The following is a 15194-nucleotide window of genomic DNA, read 5'->3' as shown; positions in this document are numbered from 1 at the left end:
TTAACAAAGCACATCCTGCACAGCCCTAAATCCATTAAACCTTGAGTCAACACAGCACAGGTCTCTGCAAGCACAGGGTTGGGGCTAGGGTTACAGATTAACAGCATCTTAAGGCTGAAGAATTTTTCTTAGTACAGAACAAAATGGAGTCTCTTATGTCTACTTCTTTCTACATAGACACCGTAACAGTCTGATCTCTCTTTTCCCCACAGTCTTCCTACTAGAGATATGAATGGATTATACATCACAATTATGAATTATGATATTAAAGTTTGGTTTTTTTTTGAGACAGAATCTTAACTCTGTTGCCCAGGCTGGAGTGCAGTAGCACAATCTCGGCTCACTGCAACCTCCCCTCCTGGGTTCAAGCGATTCTCCTGCTTCAGCCTCCCAAGTAGCTGGGATTACAGGTGCATGTCACCACGCCCAGCTAATTTTTGTATTTTTAGTGGAGTCAGGGTTTCACCGTGTTGGCCAGGCTGGTCTTGAGCTCCTGGACTCAAGTGATCTGCCCACCTCGGTCTCCCAAAGTGCTGGGATTACAGGAGTGAGCCACCATGCCTGGCCACAATGTTGAAGTATTCTGAATGTATCTATGTACTGACTTTTACCAGTGAGTTTTATGACTTCAAATGTTTTCTTTTTGCATGTTAGTTATCCTTTTCTTTCAGATTGAAGAATTCCCTTTTCTTTTTTTTTTTTTTTTTTTTTTTTGAGACGGAGTCTCACGCTGTTGCCCAGGCTGGAGTGCAGTGGCGCGATCTCGGCTCACTGCAAGCTCCGCCTCCCGGGTTCCCGCCATTCTCCTGCCTCAGCCTCCTGAGTAGCTGGGACTACAGGCGCCCGCCACCGCGCCCGGCTAATTTTTTGTATTTTTAGTAGAGACAGGGTTTCACTGTGGTCTCGATCTCCTGACCTTGTGATCCGCCCGCCTCGGCCTCCCAAAGTGCTGGGATTACAGGCTTGAGCCACCGCGCCCGGCCTCCCTTTTCTTTCAGATTGAAGAATTCTCTTTTAGCATTTCTTGTAAGATGGAACTAATAGTGATGAATTCTCTCAGCTTTTGTTTATCTCATATCTGAAGGAAAGTTTTGCTGGGCATAGTATTCTTGGTTGACAGGTTTTTTTTTTTTTTTCCTCTTAAGCACTCTGAATGTGTTATCCACTCCCTCCTGGCTTGTATGGTTTCCTCTATGCACCTGGGTATATCTTTCTCTAGGTTTGGCAAGTTTTGTGTTATCATTTCTTTGAATAAGCTTTCTACCCCTTGCTCTTTTTAAACTCCCTTTTGAACACCAATGACTCTGAGATTTGCACTTTTGAGGTTATTCCTTATATTCTGTAGGTGTTCATTGTTCCTTTTCATGCTTTTTTCTTTTTTCTGTCTTGTGTATTTTCAAATAGTCTGCCTTCAAGCTCAATTATTTTTTTTCCTCTGCGTATCCATTCTTCTGTTGAGAACCTCTAATGCCGCTTTCAGTTCAGCAAATATATTAGTCAGTTCCAGGATTTCTGTTTAATTTTTTTTTTTTTTTTTGAGACAGAGTTTCGCTCTTTTTGTGCAGATTGGAGTGCGGTGGTGTGATCTTGGCTCACTGCAGCCTCCACCTCCCAGGTTCAAGTAATTCTCCTGCCTCAGCCTCCCAAGTAGCTGGGATTACAGGCATCTGCCACCATGCCTGGCTAATTTTTTTGTATTTAGTAGACATGGAGTTTCACCATGTTGGTCAGGGTGGTCTCCAACTCTGGCCCGCCTTGGCCTCCCAAAGTGCTGGGATTACAGGTGTGAGCTACCATGCCCAGCCTCAGTTTAATATTTTAAAAAGTATTTGTTTTTTCAAATCTTTATTTCATGTACAAAGAATTATCATGGTCTTTCATTGAGTAGATGCCTTGGATAATCCTTTGAAGGAAGATCATTCAGTCCAACTTAATGAAACCGATATACTTTGCATGCTGAGGGAAACTCTGGCGGCACATATTGAGGCCGTATTTCCAGATCAGACCGTGCCGATTTGAACAGATGCGACAAGAGCGAGAACCCTGGCTGAATTTTCGCGGGTGGCTCCAGTATAGCTGCTGGTGACCCATCTTGCTCTCAGGAGTGCAATGAGATAAAAGGTTAAAAAATATTTCTGTCTCATAAGTTTCTCTGATAAATATCTGAATGGTTCTTCTGTGTTACCTTAGAGTTCACTGAGTTTCCTTAAAACTGCTGTTTTTAATTCTTGATCTGAGAGTTCAACATTGCTATCTCCTTAGGGTTGGTCACTGGCTCCTTTCTTTGGGGAGCTAGGGGTTCCCTGTTGGCTGCCTTTTTTTTTTTTTTTTTTGTGGATGTACATCTATGGCTTTGCATAGATGGATTGTGATTTATTCTAGTCTTCACTGGTTGACTTGTTTAGGTCTTTCTAGGGTATATTTGCTTAGACATTCTTTTTTTTTTTTTTGAAACGGAGTCTCGCTGTGTGGCCCAGGCTGGAGTGCAGTGGCGCGATCTCGGCTCACTGCAAGCTCCGCCTCCCGGGTTCACGCCATTCTCCTGCCTCAGTTTTTTGTATTTTTTAGTAGAGACGGGGTTTCACCGGGTTAGCCAGGATGGTCTTGATCTCCTGACCTCGTGATCCGCCCATCTCAGCCTCCCAAAGTGCTGGGATTACAGGCTTGAGCCACCGCGCCCGGCCTGCTTAGACATTCTTTGCAGTTGCCCTGTGAGTCCCCTTATTCCTAGATCACCATCTCCTTTTTGGTAATAGATGATGCCTTAAGCCCAGGTTTGCCTTGGCTCTTGTGAACATTCAGAGCACTGCCCATCTCAAATGGGGTTGTGGGGGGAGGTGGGGAGATCCCAAAGGGGATACTCTGGCTATGTGGGAAGGCTGGCTAGATGTTTGTGACCAGAAAACTTGTGGAGTATTTCTCTCACAGTGTGGAGCTACTGAGAAGTCACTTTAATTTGGCATCTCCTTTGGCTGAGATGAACAGAGTTACATGGGCTAGGGTTGCTAGTCCTATCTCCTCTCTTTGTTTCTAGCTGTTTTGGGGGATTTTTCTTCTTACAGGCACTGGTGATACCTCCTGTGGGTTGAGGCAGGAATGGTTTTCCTGCAAGGGAATGCAAGATGATGGGAAAGCTGGTTGTCTACCTCAATCTCACATTTTCTGGTGTAGAAACTGTGAACCCAGGAGCAATTTTCCATGTGTGGTGCCTGGAAAACTGAGTGAGGGTTGTCACAGAGAGGTCTGTTTCTCTTATTGTCTGCTCAGAGTTTTTCCACTTCTGTGTGGAAATCCTGGGGATTGTCTCAGCCTCATATTAGAGTTCTGGGATATTGCTGATGGTAATTTTGGTCCTGGATATTTGATTTTAGTTTTCTGTGAGAGGGAGTGAAGCCAGATTACTCTGCCATTTTGGTGGCATCAGTCTTCTACATTAATTAATTTTCTGTTAAACCTACATTGCATTTATAGGATAAATATATTGTTATATATATTTAATAACTTTCTTAGTGGTTGCTGTAGGGATTACAATAATAATCACTGGGTCGGGTAGCTCATGCCTATAATCCCAGCACTTTGGGAGGCTCAGATGGGAGGATTGCCTGAACCCCAGAGTTCAAGACCAGCCTGGGCAGTGAGAGTGGGACCCCCAACTCTATGAAGCTTAAAAATTAGCCAGGTGTAGTGGCATGCACCTGTAGTCCCAGCTCCTCAGAAGTTTGAGGTGTGAGGATTGCTGGAGCCCAGAAATTTTAGGCTGCAGTGAGTTATGATCCTGCCACTGCACTCCAGTTTAGGTGACAAAGCGAGACCCTGTCTCTAAAAATTAAAAAAAAAAAAACAAAACAGGTAAATAAAAATTAAAAGCAATCAGTCAGACAGTTGAATTACAAGGTTTCTTTTTTTTTTTTTTTTTTTTTTTTTTTGTCAAAATGGGGTTGTTCCATGTTTCCCAGGCTGGTCTTGAACTCCTGGGCTCAAACGGTCCACCTGCCTCAGCCTCTCAAAATGCTGGAATTACAGGCATGAACCACTGCACCTGACCAAAGATAAGATCTTGAAAGTAGCAAAAGAATAATGACTTATGATGTACAGGGGAACAACAATATGATTAATGTCTGACTTCTCAGGCCAAAAGGCATGTATGTGTAACTTTTTGATTGAATATCAAACTCCTTTTTTGTTCACTTAGTTTCAATTTCTGTTGTTTATTTTTATTTATTTTTTATTTCAATAGATTTTTGGGGAACAGGTGGTTTTTTTGTTACACGGATAAGTTCTTTAGTGGTGATTTCTGAGATTTTGGTGCACCCATCACCTGAGCAGTGTACACTGTATCCAATGTGTAGTCTTTTATCCCTTGCCACCCCCCTACCCTTTCCCCTGAGTCCCCAAAATCCAAAGTATCATTCTTATGCCTTTGCATCTTCATAGCTTGGCTCCCACATGTAAGTGAGAACACAGGATGTTTGGTTTTTCATTCCTGAGTTACTTCACTTAAAATAATAGTCTTCATTTCCATCCAGGTGGCTGTGAATGGCATTATTTCATTTCTTTTAATGGCTGAGTAGCATTCCATGGTGTATGTATATACATACACACATATATACACATATACATACATACATACACATATACATATATATGTATATATAGGTGTTGATCAATCGTTGATTGATGGGCATTTGGGCTGGTTCCGTATTTTTGCAATTGCAAATTGTGCTGCTAAACATGCATGTGCAAGTAACTTTTTCATATAATGACTTATTTTCCTCTAGGTAGATACCTAGTAATGGGATTGCTGGATTAAATAGTAGTTCTACTTTTAGTTCTTTAAGGAATCTCCGTACTGTTATCCATAGTGGTTGTACTAGTTTACATTCCCACCGACAGTGTAAAAGTGTTCTCATTTCACTGCATCCACGCCAACATCTAATTATTATTATTATTATTATTATTATTATTATTGAGATGTTTTGCTCTCGTCACCCAGGCTGGAGTGTAATGGCATGATCTCGGCTCACTGCACCCTCCACCAGCCTGGTTCAAGTGATTCTCCTGCCTTAGGCTCCCAAGTAGCTGGGATTACAGGTGCCCACCACCAAGTCCAGGTAATTTTTGTATTTTTAGTAGAGATGGGGTTTCACCATGTTGGCCAGGCTAGTCTCGAACTCCTGACCTCAGGTGATCCGCTTGCTTCAGCCTCCCAAAGTGCTGGGATTACAGCCACCACACCTGGCCCACATCTATTATTTTTTGATTTTTTAATTATGGCCATTCTTGCAGGAGTGAGATGGTATTGCACTGTGGTTTTAATTTACATTTCTCTGATACTTAATGGTGTTGAGCATTTTTCCCTATGCTTGTTTGCCATTTGTATATCTTCTTTTGAGAACTGTCTATTCATGTTCTTAGCCCACCTTTTGATGGGATTGTTTTTTCCTTTTCTTTTTTCTTTTTCTTTCTTTCTTTTTTTTTTTTTTTGAGACAGAGTCTTGCTCTTTCACCCAGGCTCAAGTGCAGTGGCATAGTCGGCTCACTGCAACCTCTGCCTCCTGGGTTCAAGCCATTCTCCTGCCTCAGCCTCCCCAGTAACTGGGATTACAGGCCCACGCACTACTACGCCCAGCCAATTTTTGTATTTTAGTAGAGATGGGGTTTCATCATGTTGGCCAGGCTGGTCTCAAACTCCTGACCTTGTGATCTGCCCGCCTTGGCCTCCCAAAGTGCTGGGATTCCAAGTGTGAGCCACCGTGCCGAACCCTGGGATTTTTAAATTATTATTATTTTTGATGATTTGAGTTCTTTGTAGATTCTGGATATTAGTCCTATGTCAAATGTATAGATTGTGAAAAATTTTTCCCACTCTGTGGGTTGTCTGTTTACTCTGCTGATTATTTCTTTTGCTGTGCAGAAGTTTTTTAGCTTAATTAAGTCCCATCTATTTATCTTTATTTTTGTTACATTTGCTTTTGGGTTCTTGGTCATGAAGAACCCAAAGATAACTGATGTTATCTTCTAGAATCTTTATGGTTTCAGGTCTTAGATTTAAGTCTTTTATCCATCTTAAGTTTTTTGTATAATGCGATTTTTGTATAACATGAGAGATGAGAATGTAGTTTCATTCTTCTACAATTTGGCTTGCCAACTATCCCAGCGTCATTTGTTGGTATACGATCATATCATCAGTAACAGAGACACTTCGACTTCCTCTTTACTAGTTTGGATGCCTTTTCTTTCTTTCGCTTTTCTGATTACTCTGGCTAGCACTTCCAGTAGTACTATGTTTAATAGAAGTTGTGAAAGTGGCCATCCTTGTCTTGTTCCAGTTCTCAGGTGGAATGCTTTCAACTTTTCTCCATTCAGTGTCATGTTGGTTGTGGGTTTGTTGTAGATGGCTTTTATTGCCTTAAGGTATGTCCCTTCTGTGCCAGTTTTGCCAAGGGTTTTAATCATAAAAGGATGCTGGATTTTGTCAAATACTTTTTCTGTATCTATTGAGATGATCATGTGATTTTTGTTTTTAATTCTGCTTATGTGGTATATCACATTTATTGACTTGCATATGTTAAATGTTAAATCATTCCTGCAACCCTGTTATGAAGTCCACTTGATCATGGTGGATTATCCTTTCAATATGCTTTTGGATTCAGTTCACTAGTATTTTGTTGAGGATTTTTGCATCTGTGTTCATCAGGGATATTGGTATGTAGTTTCCTTTTTTTGTTACGTCCTTCCCTCGTTTTCCTATTAGGTGATACTGGCTTCATAGAATGATTTAAGGAAGATTCCTTCTTTCTCTATCTTTTGGAATAGTGTCAATAGGTTTGGTACCAGTTCTTCTTTGAATATTTGATAGAATTCAGCTGTGAATCTGTCTGGTCCTGGACTTTTTTTTGTTGGCAGTTTTTTTTTTTGGACGGAGTCTCGCTCTGTCGCCCAGGTTGGAGTGCAGTGGTGCGATCTTGGCTCACTACAACTTGCGCCTCCCAGGTTCAAGCTATTTTCCTGCTTCAGCCTCCTGAGTAGCTGGGGCTACAGGCACCCACCACCATGCCCAACTAATTTTTGTCCTTTTAGTAGAGACGGTGTTTGGCCTTGTTGGCCGGGCTGGTCTCGAACTCCTGACCTCAGGTGATCTGCCCACCTCAACCTCCCGAAGTGCTGGGATTACAGGTGTGAGCCACTGTGCCTGGCCATGTTGGCAGTTTTTTAAAATTACCATTTCAGTCTCGCTGCTTGTTTTTGGTCTGTTCAGAGATTCTATATCTTCCTGGTTTAATCTAGGAGGGTTATATGTTTCCAGATTTATATTTCTAGAAATTTTTTCTTCTAAGTTTTCTAGTTTATGCATGTAAACGTGTTCATAGTAGCCTTGAATAATCTTTTGTATTTCTGCGGTATCAGTTGTAATATCTTCCATTTCATTTCTAATTGAGCTTATTTGAATCTTTTTTTGGTTAATCTCGCTTATAGTCTATCAATTTTATCTTTTCAAAGAACCAGCTTTTTGTTTCATTTATCTTTTGTATTGTTGTTGTTATTTCAGTTTAATTTAGTTCTGCTCCAATCTTCATTGTTTCTTTTCTTCCATTGAGTTTGGGTTTAGATTGTTCTTGTTTCTCCAGTTCCATAAAGTGTGATCTTAGATTGTCTATTTTGTGCTCTTTCAGACTTTTTGATCTAGGCTTTTAATGCTATGAACTTTCTTCTTAGCACTGCTTTTCCTAGAGGTTTTGATAGGTTGTGTCACTATTATCGTTCGATTCAAAGAATTTTTAAATTTCCATCTTATTTTCATTGTTGACCCAACGATCATTCAGGAGCAGGTTATTTAATTTCCATATATTTGCCTGGTTTTGAGGATTCCTTTTGGAGTTGATCTCCAATTTTATTCCAGTGTGGTCTGAGAGAGTACTTGATATAATTTTGATTTTCTTAAATTCACTGAGACTTATTTTGTGGCCAATCATATGGTCTGTCTTGGAGAATGTTCCACGGGCTCATGAATAGAATGTGTATTCTGCAGTTGTTGGGTAGAATGTTTTGTAAGTATCTGTTAAGTCCACTTGTTGTAAGATATAGTTTAAGTCCCTTGATTCTTTGTTGACTTTCTGTCTTGATGACCTGTCTAGTGCTGTTGGTGGAGTATGGAAGTCCCCTACTATTGCTGTGTTGCCATCTATCTCATTTCTTAGATCTAGTAGTAATTGTTTTGTAAATTTGGGAACTCCAGTGTTAGGTGCATATATATTTAGAATTGTGATATTTCCTGTTGGGCTAGTTCTTTTATCATTATATAATGTCTCTCTTTGTCTTTTTAAACTGCTGTTGCTTTAAAGTTTGTTTTGTCTGATATAAGAATAGCTATTCCTCCTGCTTGCTTTTGGTGTCCATTTGCATGGAATATCTTTTTCCACCCCTTTACCTTAAGTTTATGTGAATCCTGTGTGCTAGGTGAGTCTCCTGAAGACAGCAGAAATTTGGTTGATTAATTCTTATCCATTCTGGCATTCTGTATCTTTTAAGTGGAGCATTTGGGCCATTTACATTCAATGTTAGTATTGAGATATGAGGTACTATTCTATTCATCATGCCCTTTTGCCTGAATACCTTTTTTTATTGTGTTATTGTCATATAGGTCTTGTGAGGTTTATGCTTTAAGGAGGTTCTATTTTGGTGTATTTTAAGGATTTGTTTCAAGATTTAGAGACCCCTTTAGCAGTTCTTGTAGTGCTGGCTTGGTAGTGGTGAATTCTCTCAGCATTTGTTTGTCTGGAAAAGACTATCTTTCCTTCATTTATGAAGCTTAGTTTTGCTGAATACAGAATTCTTGGCTGATAATTGTTTTGTTTAAGGAGACTAAAAAATAGGACCCAAATCCCTTCTAGATTGTAGGGGTTTCTGCTGAGAAATCTGCTGTTAATCTAATAGGTTTTCTTTTATAGTTTACCTGATGCTATTGCCTCACAGCTCTTAAGATTCTTTCCTTTGTCTTGACTTTAGATAACCTGATGACTATGTGCCTAGGTGATAGTCTTCATGTGATGAGTTTCCCAGGTATTCCTTGAGCTTCTTGTATTTGGATGTCTAGATCTTTAGCAAGGCCAGGGAAGTTTTCCTCGATTATTCCCTCCAATATGTTTTCTGAACTTGTGGTTTTTTTGTTTTGTTTTGTTTTTGAGACGGAGGTTTGCTCTTGTTGCCCAGGCTGGAGTGCAATGGTGCAATCTTGACTCACTGCAACCTCTGCATCCCAGGTTCAAGCAGTTGTCCTGCCTCAGCCTCCCGGATAGCTGGGATTACAGGCATGCACCACCACACCCAGCTAATTTTGTATTTTTAGTAGAGACGGTTTTACCATGTTGGTCAGGTGGTCTCGAACTCCTGACCTCAGGTGATCCACTCGTTTTGGCCTCCCAAAGTGCTGAGATAACAGATGTGAGCCACCACGCCTGGTCTCTAGAGGGTATTTAAATCCCAGAAAATTCTGTAAGTGATGCTCTTGAGCCACTTGCTTGGGCCCACTCCTACCCTATGGGGCATACTTTTATTTAAAGTAAGTCTCTGCTTTTACTGCCTTGCTTTGTTTGTGTATTTTGTCTGATTCTTTGTTCAAAACGCCAAGAACCTGAACAACTACCCTCAACCAGTAACACTATTGCTCCTTTATTTCTGGTGTTCTTGGGTCTTATGGGGTTATAGACTGTGTGACTCCTGGAGGGGAAAGGGTGGCCAACATATGGTCACCTCTGCTTCATGTTTTTGATATACAAGGGAAAGCTACTCTTAAAAGAACAGGTGACTCCTCAGGGGGTCAGGAGTGGTTACGGGGCATGACTTCTTCCCACTCATGGCCACAAACAAAAACAAGCCCATTTAGAGCACAAACAGGGACCCCACAGGGTGTGATGCCTACCCTTTGCTGCCAAGTTGTGTCTCTAGAGATATTTTTCCCTGTTCTAATTGGGGTGGTTGAACAATCTTTGTTTTCCAAAAGGGGAGGGAGGTACTCCCACCTTCCCAGACTATATAGTTGTTTTTTCTCCCATGTATTCCTTTTTTTTTTTTTTTCTCCTGTATGTTCTGATCCAGGAGAAGGAACCGTAGGTGGTCTTGTTGCTTACAAGTTCTATCCCATTTACTTTGCTGTGGTGTTGGGAACTTGGCAACTAAGGTTGGATCAGAGCATTGCAGGAAACTTGACTTTTGTGTCATTAACACAACACTGGGTGCAAAAGATAGAATCATTAGTGCACTAGAAGTGTAGATACCCAACTTTCCAGGTCCACATAATAGCAATGAGGGGGTTCAGGTGGAACCCATTAAGTCGGGGAGAGTTCCACCTAACAAGTCTGGGGAGATGGCCGTGAGATTTTCCAGGTAGGCCAGAAGATGGAACTTTCTATCCTGGGGATGTTGATGACAAATCTAGCAACTGTGAAGATGATTCTCTGATGTTATAAATTTTGAAATGTTTAGTATAGAGTTTTGTTCCCACCCACACTGGATCAGATGGTAGAAAAGAAGTATTACAATCAGGAAGAAAAGAAAAATTAAAACTGCTGTTTCCACCTACAGCATCACATTACCACTTCTGGGTGAGTGTTGATTATTTTAAGTAGCTAGCAGAAGTCTTCCAAAGGTTTATAGATGTAGGTCAGGATGTCTTCCCTTTGTGCCAGTGACTCAGGAAACAGGTTTAATCCTTGATAGGTATACTCAAGTAGTTATTTCTTGACTTTTAACAGTGGTGGGAGTATTTAATATCCAGTGGGGGCCCTTTCATTTTGGTTGTAATTGATCCTTGGGAGATTTCTCTTTTTAAGTTTTTAGTAAGACTTAAGTCTTCTGGTTAAGAGGGACTATATTTTCCTTTGTGGAGGAAGGGCATTTTTTTTTTTATATTGCAGGGCCTTTTGAAACTGGCCTAAACTTCAAAGGGCAGGGGGAGGGTTTGGATAGCTAATTATGACAAGCTAAGACCACAGCAGCTCAACACACAGAATCCATAGACAAGTTTTATAATCCCACTTCTTGACTCCTAGTCCTTGGCTCCCACACTGCTCAAAAGGAATTCAAAGGACAATTAATGCACTCCCATCTCTACTTTTGTCCAGCCCAGAACACCCAACCGGCTACAAGTCCTCTAACTCCAAGTCTTCTGGCCACTGGGGTACCACTGAAGGACACAGTGGACCCAGGGTAGGCAGCGCACCTTCAGCATTGGTACAGGACAAAATAGAAGCTTGGCTATCAACACTACATCCTGCACACCCTGATAAAAAGGGGGAATACAAACCAAAAACCAAAATGCAAGCTGGGTGTGGTGGCTCATGCCTGTAATCCCAACACTTTGGGAGGCTAAGGTGTGTAGATCACTTGAGGCCAGGAGTTTGAGACCAGCCTGGCAAACATGGCAAACCCTGTCTCTACTAAAAATACAAAAATTAGCCGGGCACGGTGGCTCATGCCTGTAATCCCAGCACTTTGGGAGGCCGAGGCGGGCGGATCACGAGTTCAGGAGATCGAGACCATCCTGGCTAAAACGGTGAAACCCCATCTCTACTAAAAATACAAAAAATTAGCCAGGCGTGGTGGTGCGTGCCTGTAGTCCCAGCTACTTGGAGGCTGAGGCAGGAGAATGGCGTGAACCTGGGAGGCAGAGTTTGCAGTGAGCCGAGATCGCGCCACTGCACTCCAGCCTGGGCGACAAAGCGAGACTCAGTCTCAAAAAAAAAAAAAAAAAAAAAAAATACAAACATTAGCTGGGCATGGCAGTGCATGCCTGCCAAGACCAGCTCGGTCATGGAGACTAACCCAGTGGCACTAGAGGAATTAAAGACACACACGCAGAAATATATAGTGTGGAGTGGGAAATCAGGGGACTCACAGCCTTCAGAGCTCACAGCCGCGAACAGAGTTTGACCCACATATTTATTGACAGCAAGCCAGTGATAAGCATTATTTCTAGAGATTATAGATAAGCTAAAAGTATTCCTTATGGGAAACAAAGAGATGGGCTAAAACAAAGGGATGGGCTCTGGCTAGTTGTCTGCAGCAGGAACATGTCCTTAAGGCACAGATTGCTATTGTTTGTGGTTTAGGAATGCCTTTAAACAGTTTTCCACCCTGGGTGGGCCAGGTGTTCCTTGCCCTCATTCCAGTAAACCCACAGCCTTCAGCATGGGCATCATGGCCATCACGAACATGTCACAGTGCAGCAGAGATTTTGTTTATGGCCAGTTTTGGGGCCAGTTTATGGCCAGATTTGGGGGCCTGTTCCCAACATGTCCCTCTTTTTTGTTTTGCAAAGCAATAAAAGCAAAGGCAGCTTTGTCACAGTGAGCTACTTCTTGCAGGAGCTGGGATCCGCATCTGCAGACTATACAAAGACAGACAACACAGATTAAAAGCACAATCATCATTGAAATCACCAAGCCTCCAAGTGTCTTGATCCATTTTAATGGGTTAATAGCTGCTAATCTGTCTGCAGCTCCTTCAAGCACTCCAGTTCCTGGCATTAAGGTCAGGTGTGCCTGGGATGCTTTAAATATTTGTTCTTTTAATTTTGCAACATCCAAAGACAAGTTTGCAGAGTGTCCTTCTAGATGCTTTTTTATTCTTTCCCTAATTTTGATCTTATTAAGAGCCATTAATAGTTTCCACAAATCCTTATGTTTAGCTCCTAGAGCGGGCCATATCATTTAAGGTTGAGGTGCCACTATACTGCCCTGTTTCCAGATAATAGGAACTCTTGCAGTATTTCTTACCATTTCTACCGTCTGACCATTTTGTTTAGACCAGCTGAACACAGTGTGGCTGTGGCATGCAGACTGAGAGGTGCAATTTAAGTTAAACGTCCCCTTAGGAGACCAATCAATAATGATTCCATAGGAATCACTGCGCAGCACCTCTGCCTGCTCTGCAGTGCAATCTTCCCAAACAAGTACGTTCATTATTTCTGGCCAGGTCCAATTCTGTTTACAAATAGGTTTTTGGGGACGATATGCCTCAATTATAGGAGCAGATTTATTATGGTAAATACTGAGATCAGAAAGCATGTGTAATTATGTCATAGAGTGATTACATCCAGGCATTATTGCCAGCCAAGATTGATAAATATGCCCAATAAGTATAATTGTTCTCTGTGTCAGCCCTTGATGAAGGATTATTCATGTCTGTGATGATAACTGCTATCATAGCTATTGTTAAATTACTCATTGTGACTGGTTGTCCTGCTTTCCTCAGGTTTTCTTCCGCCATCTGTGACAGCTTCTTGATCTGTCCCTAGGTAGGTGGCTGTGTTTGACAGGTGTTCCCGTGACAGTTGGGGTCCTCCTCAGTGTCAGTCTTGACATGGCTGCAATGGGAGGGAGGGGTCCTCGGGATCCTGGAATCTCTTCCTTGGCATCTGGCTCATGATAAGGTTTCAGGTGTCTTGATGGTATCCAAACTGGCTGTTGGTTCTGGCCTGGAGAAACAAGCATAACCTCTATCCCAAGTTATTATTTTACCTATTTCCCAACTTTTTGTTATCGGATCTCTCCACCAAACCAGTTATTCTGCTTCTGTCCTTGCAGCTGGTTTCTGTAGATGCTGTTCAGCTGCTGATAACATCTGGCCTTTAGGCAGGCTCAAAAAATTTAAAGTCAATAATGCTAGATTCAGTTGCATATGGGGTGTCCCATAGTCCCTATTTCTCCCCTTTTTTGTTTTTGCAACTGCTGTTTCAGGGAGAGATTCATTCTTTCCATTATGGCTTGTTCTTGAGAATTATATGGGATGCCAGTAATATGTTTAATATTCCATATAGAAAAAGTAGCTAGAGCTTGGCTAGTATAGCCTGGGGCATTATTTGGTTTTTTTTTTTTTTTTTTTTTTTTTTTGAGACGGAGTCTCGCTCTGTTGCCCAGGCTGGAGTGCAGTGGCCGGATCTCAGCTCACTGCAAGCTCCGCCTCCCGGGTTCACGCCATTCTCGTGCCTCAGCCTCCCGAGTAGCTGGGACTACAGGCGCCCACCACCTCGCCCGGCTATTTTTTTGTATTTTTTTAGTAGAGACGGGGTTTCACCGTGTTAGCCAGGATGGTCTCGATCTCCTGACCTCGTGATCCACCCGTCTCGGCCTCCCAAAGTGCTGGGATTACAGGCTTGAGCCACCGCGCCCGGCCTATTTGTTTTAATAGAAGCTGGAATGCCCACCACTGCAAAACACTGCAAAAGGTGACGTTTAACACAGGCAGAAGACTCTCCTGATTGGCATGTAGCCTAGACAAAGTGAGAAAAGGTGTCTACACATACATGTACATAAGGTAGTCTCCCAAACGAGGGAACATGTGTGACATCCATTTGCCAAAGAGAATTAGGTTCTAATCCTCAAGGATTAACTCCTCCTGTAAAAGATGAGGAATGCACCATTTAGCTTCTTTCCAGGTAATGCTGTATCTGCATGTGAGACCAGAGGCATTAACATGGGTTAAATTGTGAAAGTGTCTGGCACTAAATATCGCAGTGACAACTAGGTGATCAGCCATTTGATTCTCTGCAGTCAAAGGTCCTGGAAGAGGTGTATGCGCCTTAATATGAGTAATGTAAAAAGGGTGCATTCTACTCCTAACTTCTGTTTGCAGTTGGGTAAATAAAGTCATCAGTTGTTCATCTGTATGAAATTGTAACTGAACATTTTCAGTTAATTGTGTGGAATGAACCACATATGAAGAATCAGAAATCACATTACTAGGCATGTTAAAAGCAGTTAATACCTCAATTACAGCTACAAGTTCTGCTCTTTGAGCTGAAGTATAGGGCATCTGAAAAACTTCACTTTTCGAGCCAGAATAAGAAGCTTTACCATTACTACTAGCTTTACCATTAGTAATGTAATGGTACCATTACCATTACATTACTAATGTTCTTTAGTAATTTTTGAAAGTCATTTAATGTTTTCAATTGATCTCTACATATGGTTACTTTGTGGCACAATTGTAGTGTCATTTACTAAGGTCCCCAAGTAGGAGTAAGGAGTAGTCTGAAACTTGTCAGGAGCTGTAATTAAACTGGCATGAAAAATTGAGTTTTGCAAGTGATGATAACATTGGAGTAATATTTCTGGAGTAAAAACATTCTCAGTAAAAACATTCTCAGAACCTTCAATTGGTTTAAATTTAGTTATTTTTAGGGAGAATCTAATTTC

The 15194-nt window shown here is 41.6% G+C and overlaps 2 protein-coding genes across 5 annotated transcripts in view; one reads left to right on the top strand and one right to left on the bottom strand.

The window, feature by feature from the left end:
- Positions 1-15194, top strand: part of CIMIP2B (ciliary microtubule inner protein 2B) — a 50067-nt gene that overhangs the window by 10571 nt on the left and 24302 nt on the right. For 2 of the 4 annotated variants that reach the window (XM_071077976.1, XM_071077973.1), the window contains exon 2: positions 13252-13294. The exons of the other annotated variants lie outside the window; for them this stretch is intronic. The gene's annotated coding sequence lies outside the window, so the exon portion shown is untranslated. The remainder of the gene's footprint in view (positions 1-13251; positions 13295-15194) is intronic. 4 annotated transcript variants of the gene reach the window in all.
- On the bottom strand, positions 1921-2091 carry LOC139358160 (small ribosomal subunit protein uS14-like). The gene has a single exon (XM_071077977.1). The coding sequence runs from the start codon at positions 2089-2091 to the stop codon at positions 1921-1923; it is 171 nt and encodes a 56-aa protein (XP_070934078.1).

The sequence above is a fragment of the Macaca nemestrina genome, chromosome 14, assembly GCF_043159975.1.
Source record: "Macaca nemestrina isolate mMacNem1 chromosome 14, mMacNem.hap1, whole genome shotgun sequence".
Classification (NCBI taxonomy): Eukaryota; Metazoa; Chordata; class Mammalia; order Primates; family Cercopithecidae; genus Macaca; species Macaca nemestrina.
This window is presented reverse-complemented; position numbering and strand designations above follow the sequence as displayed.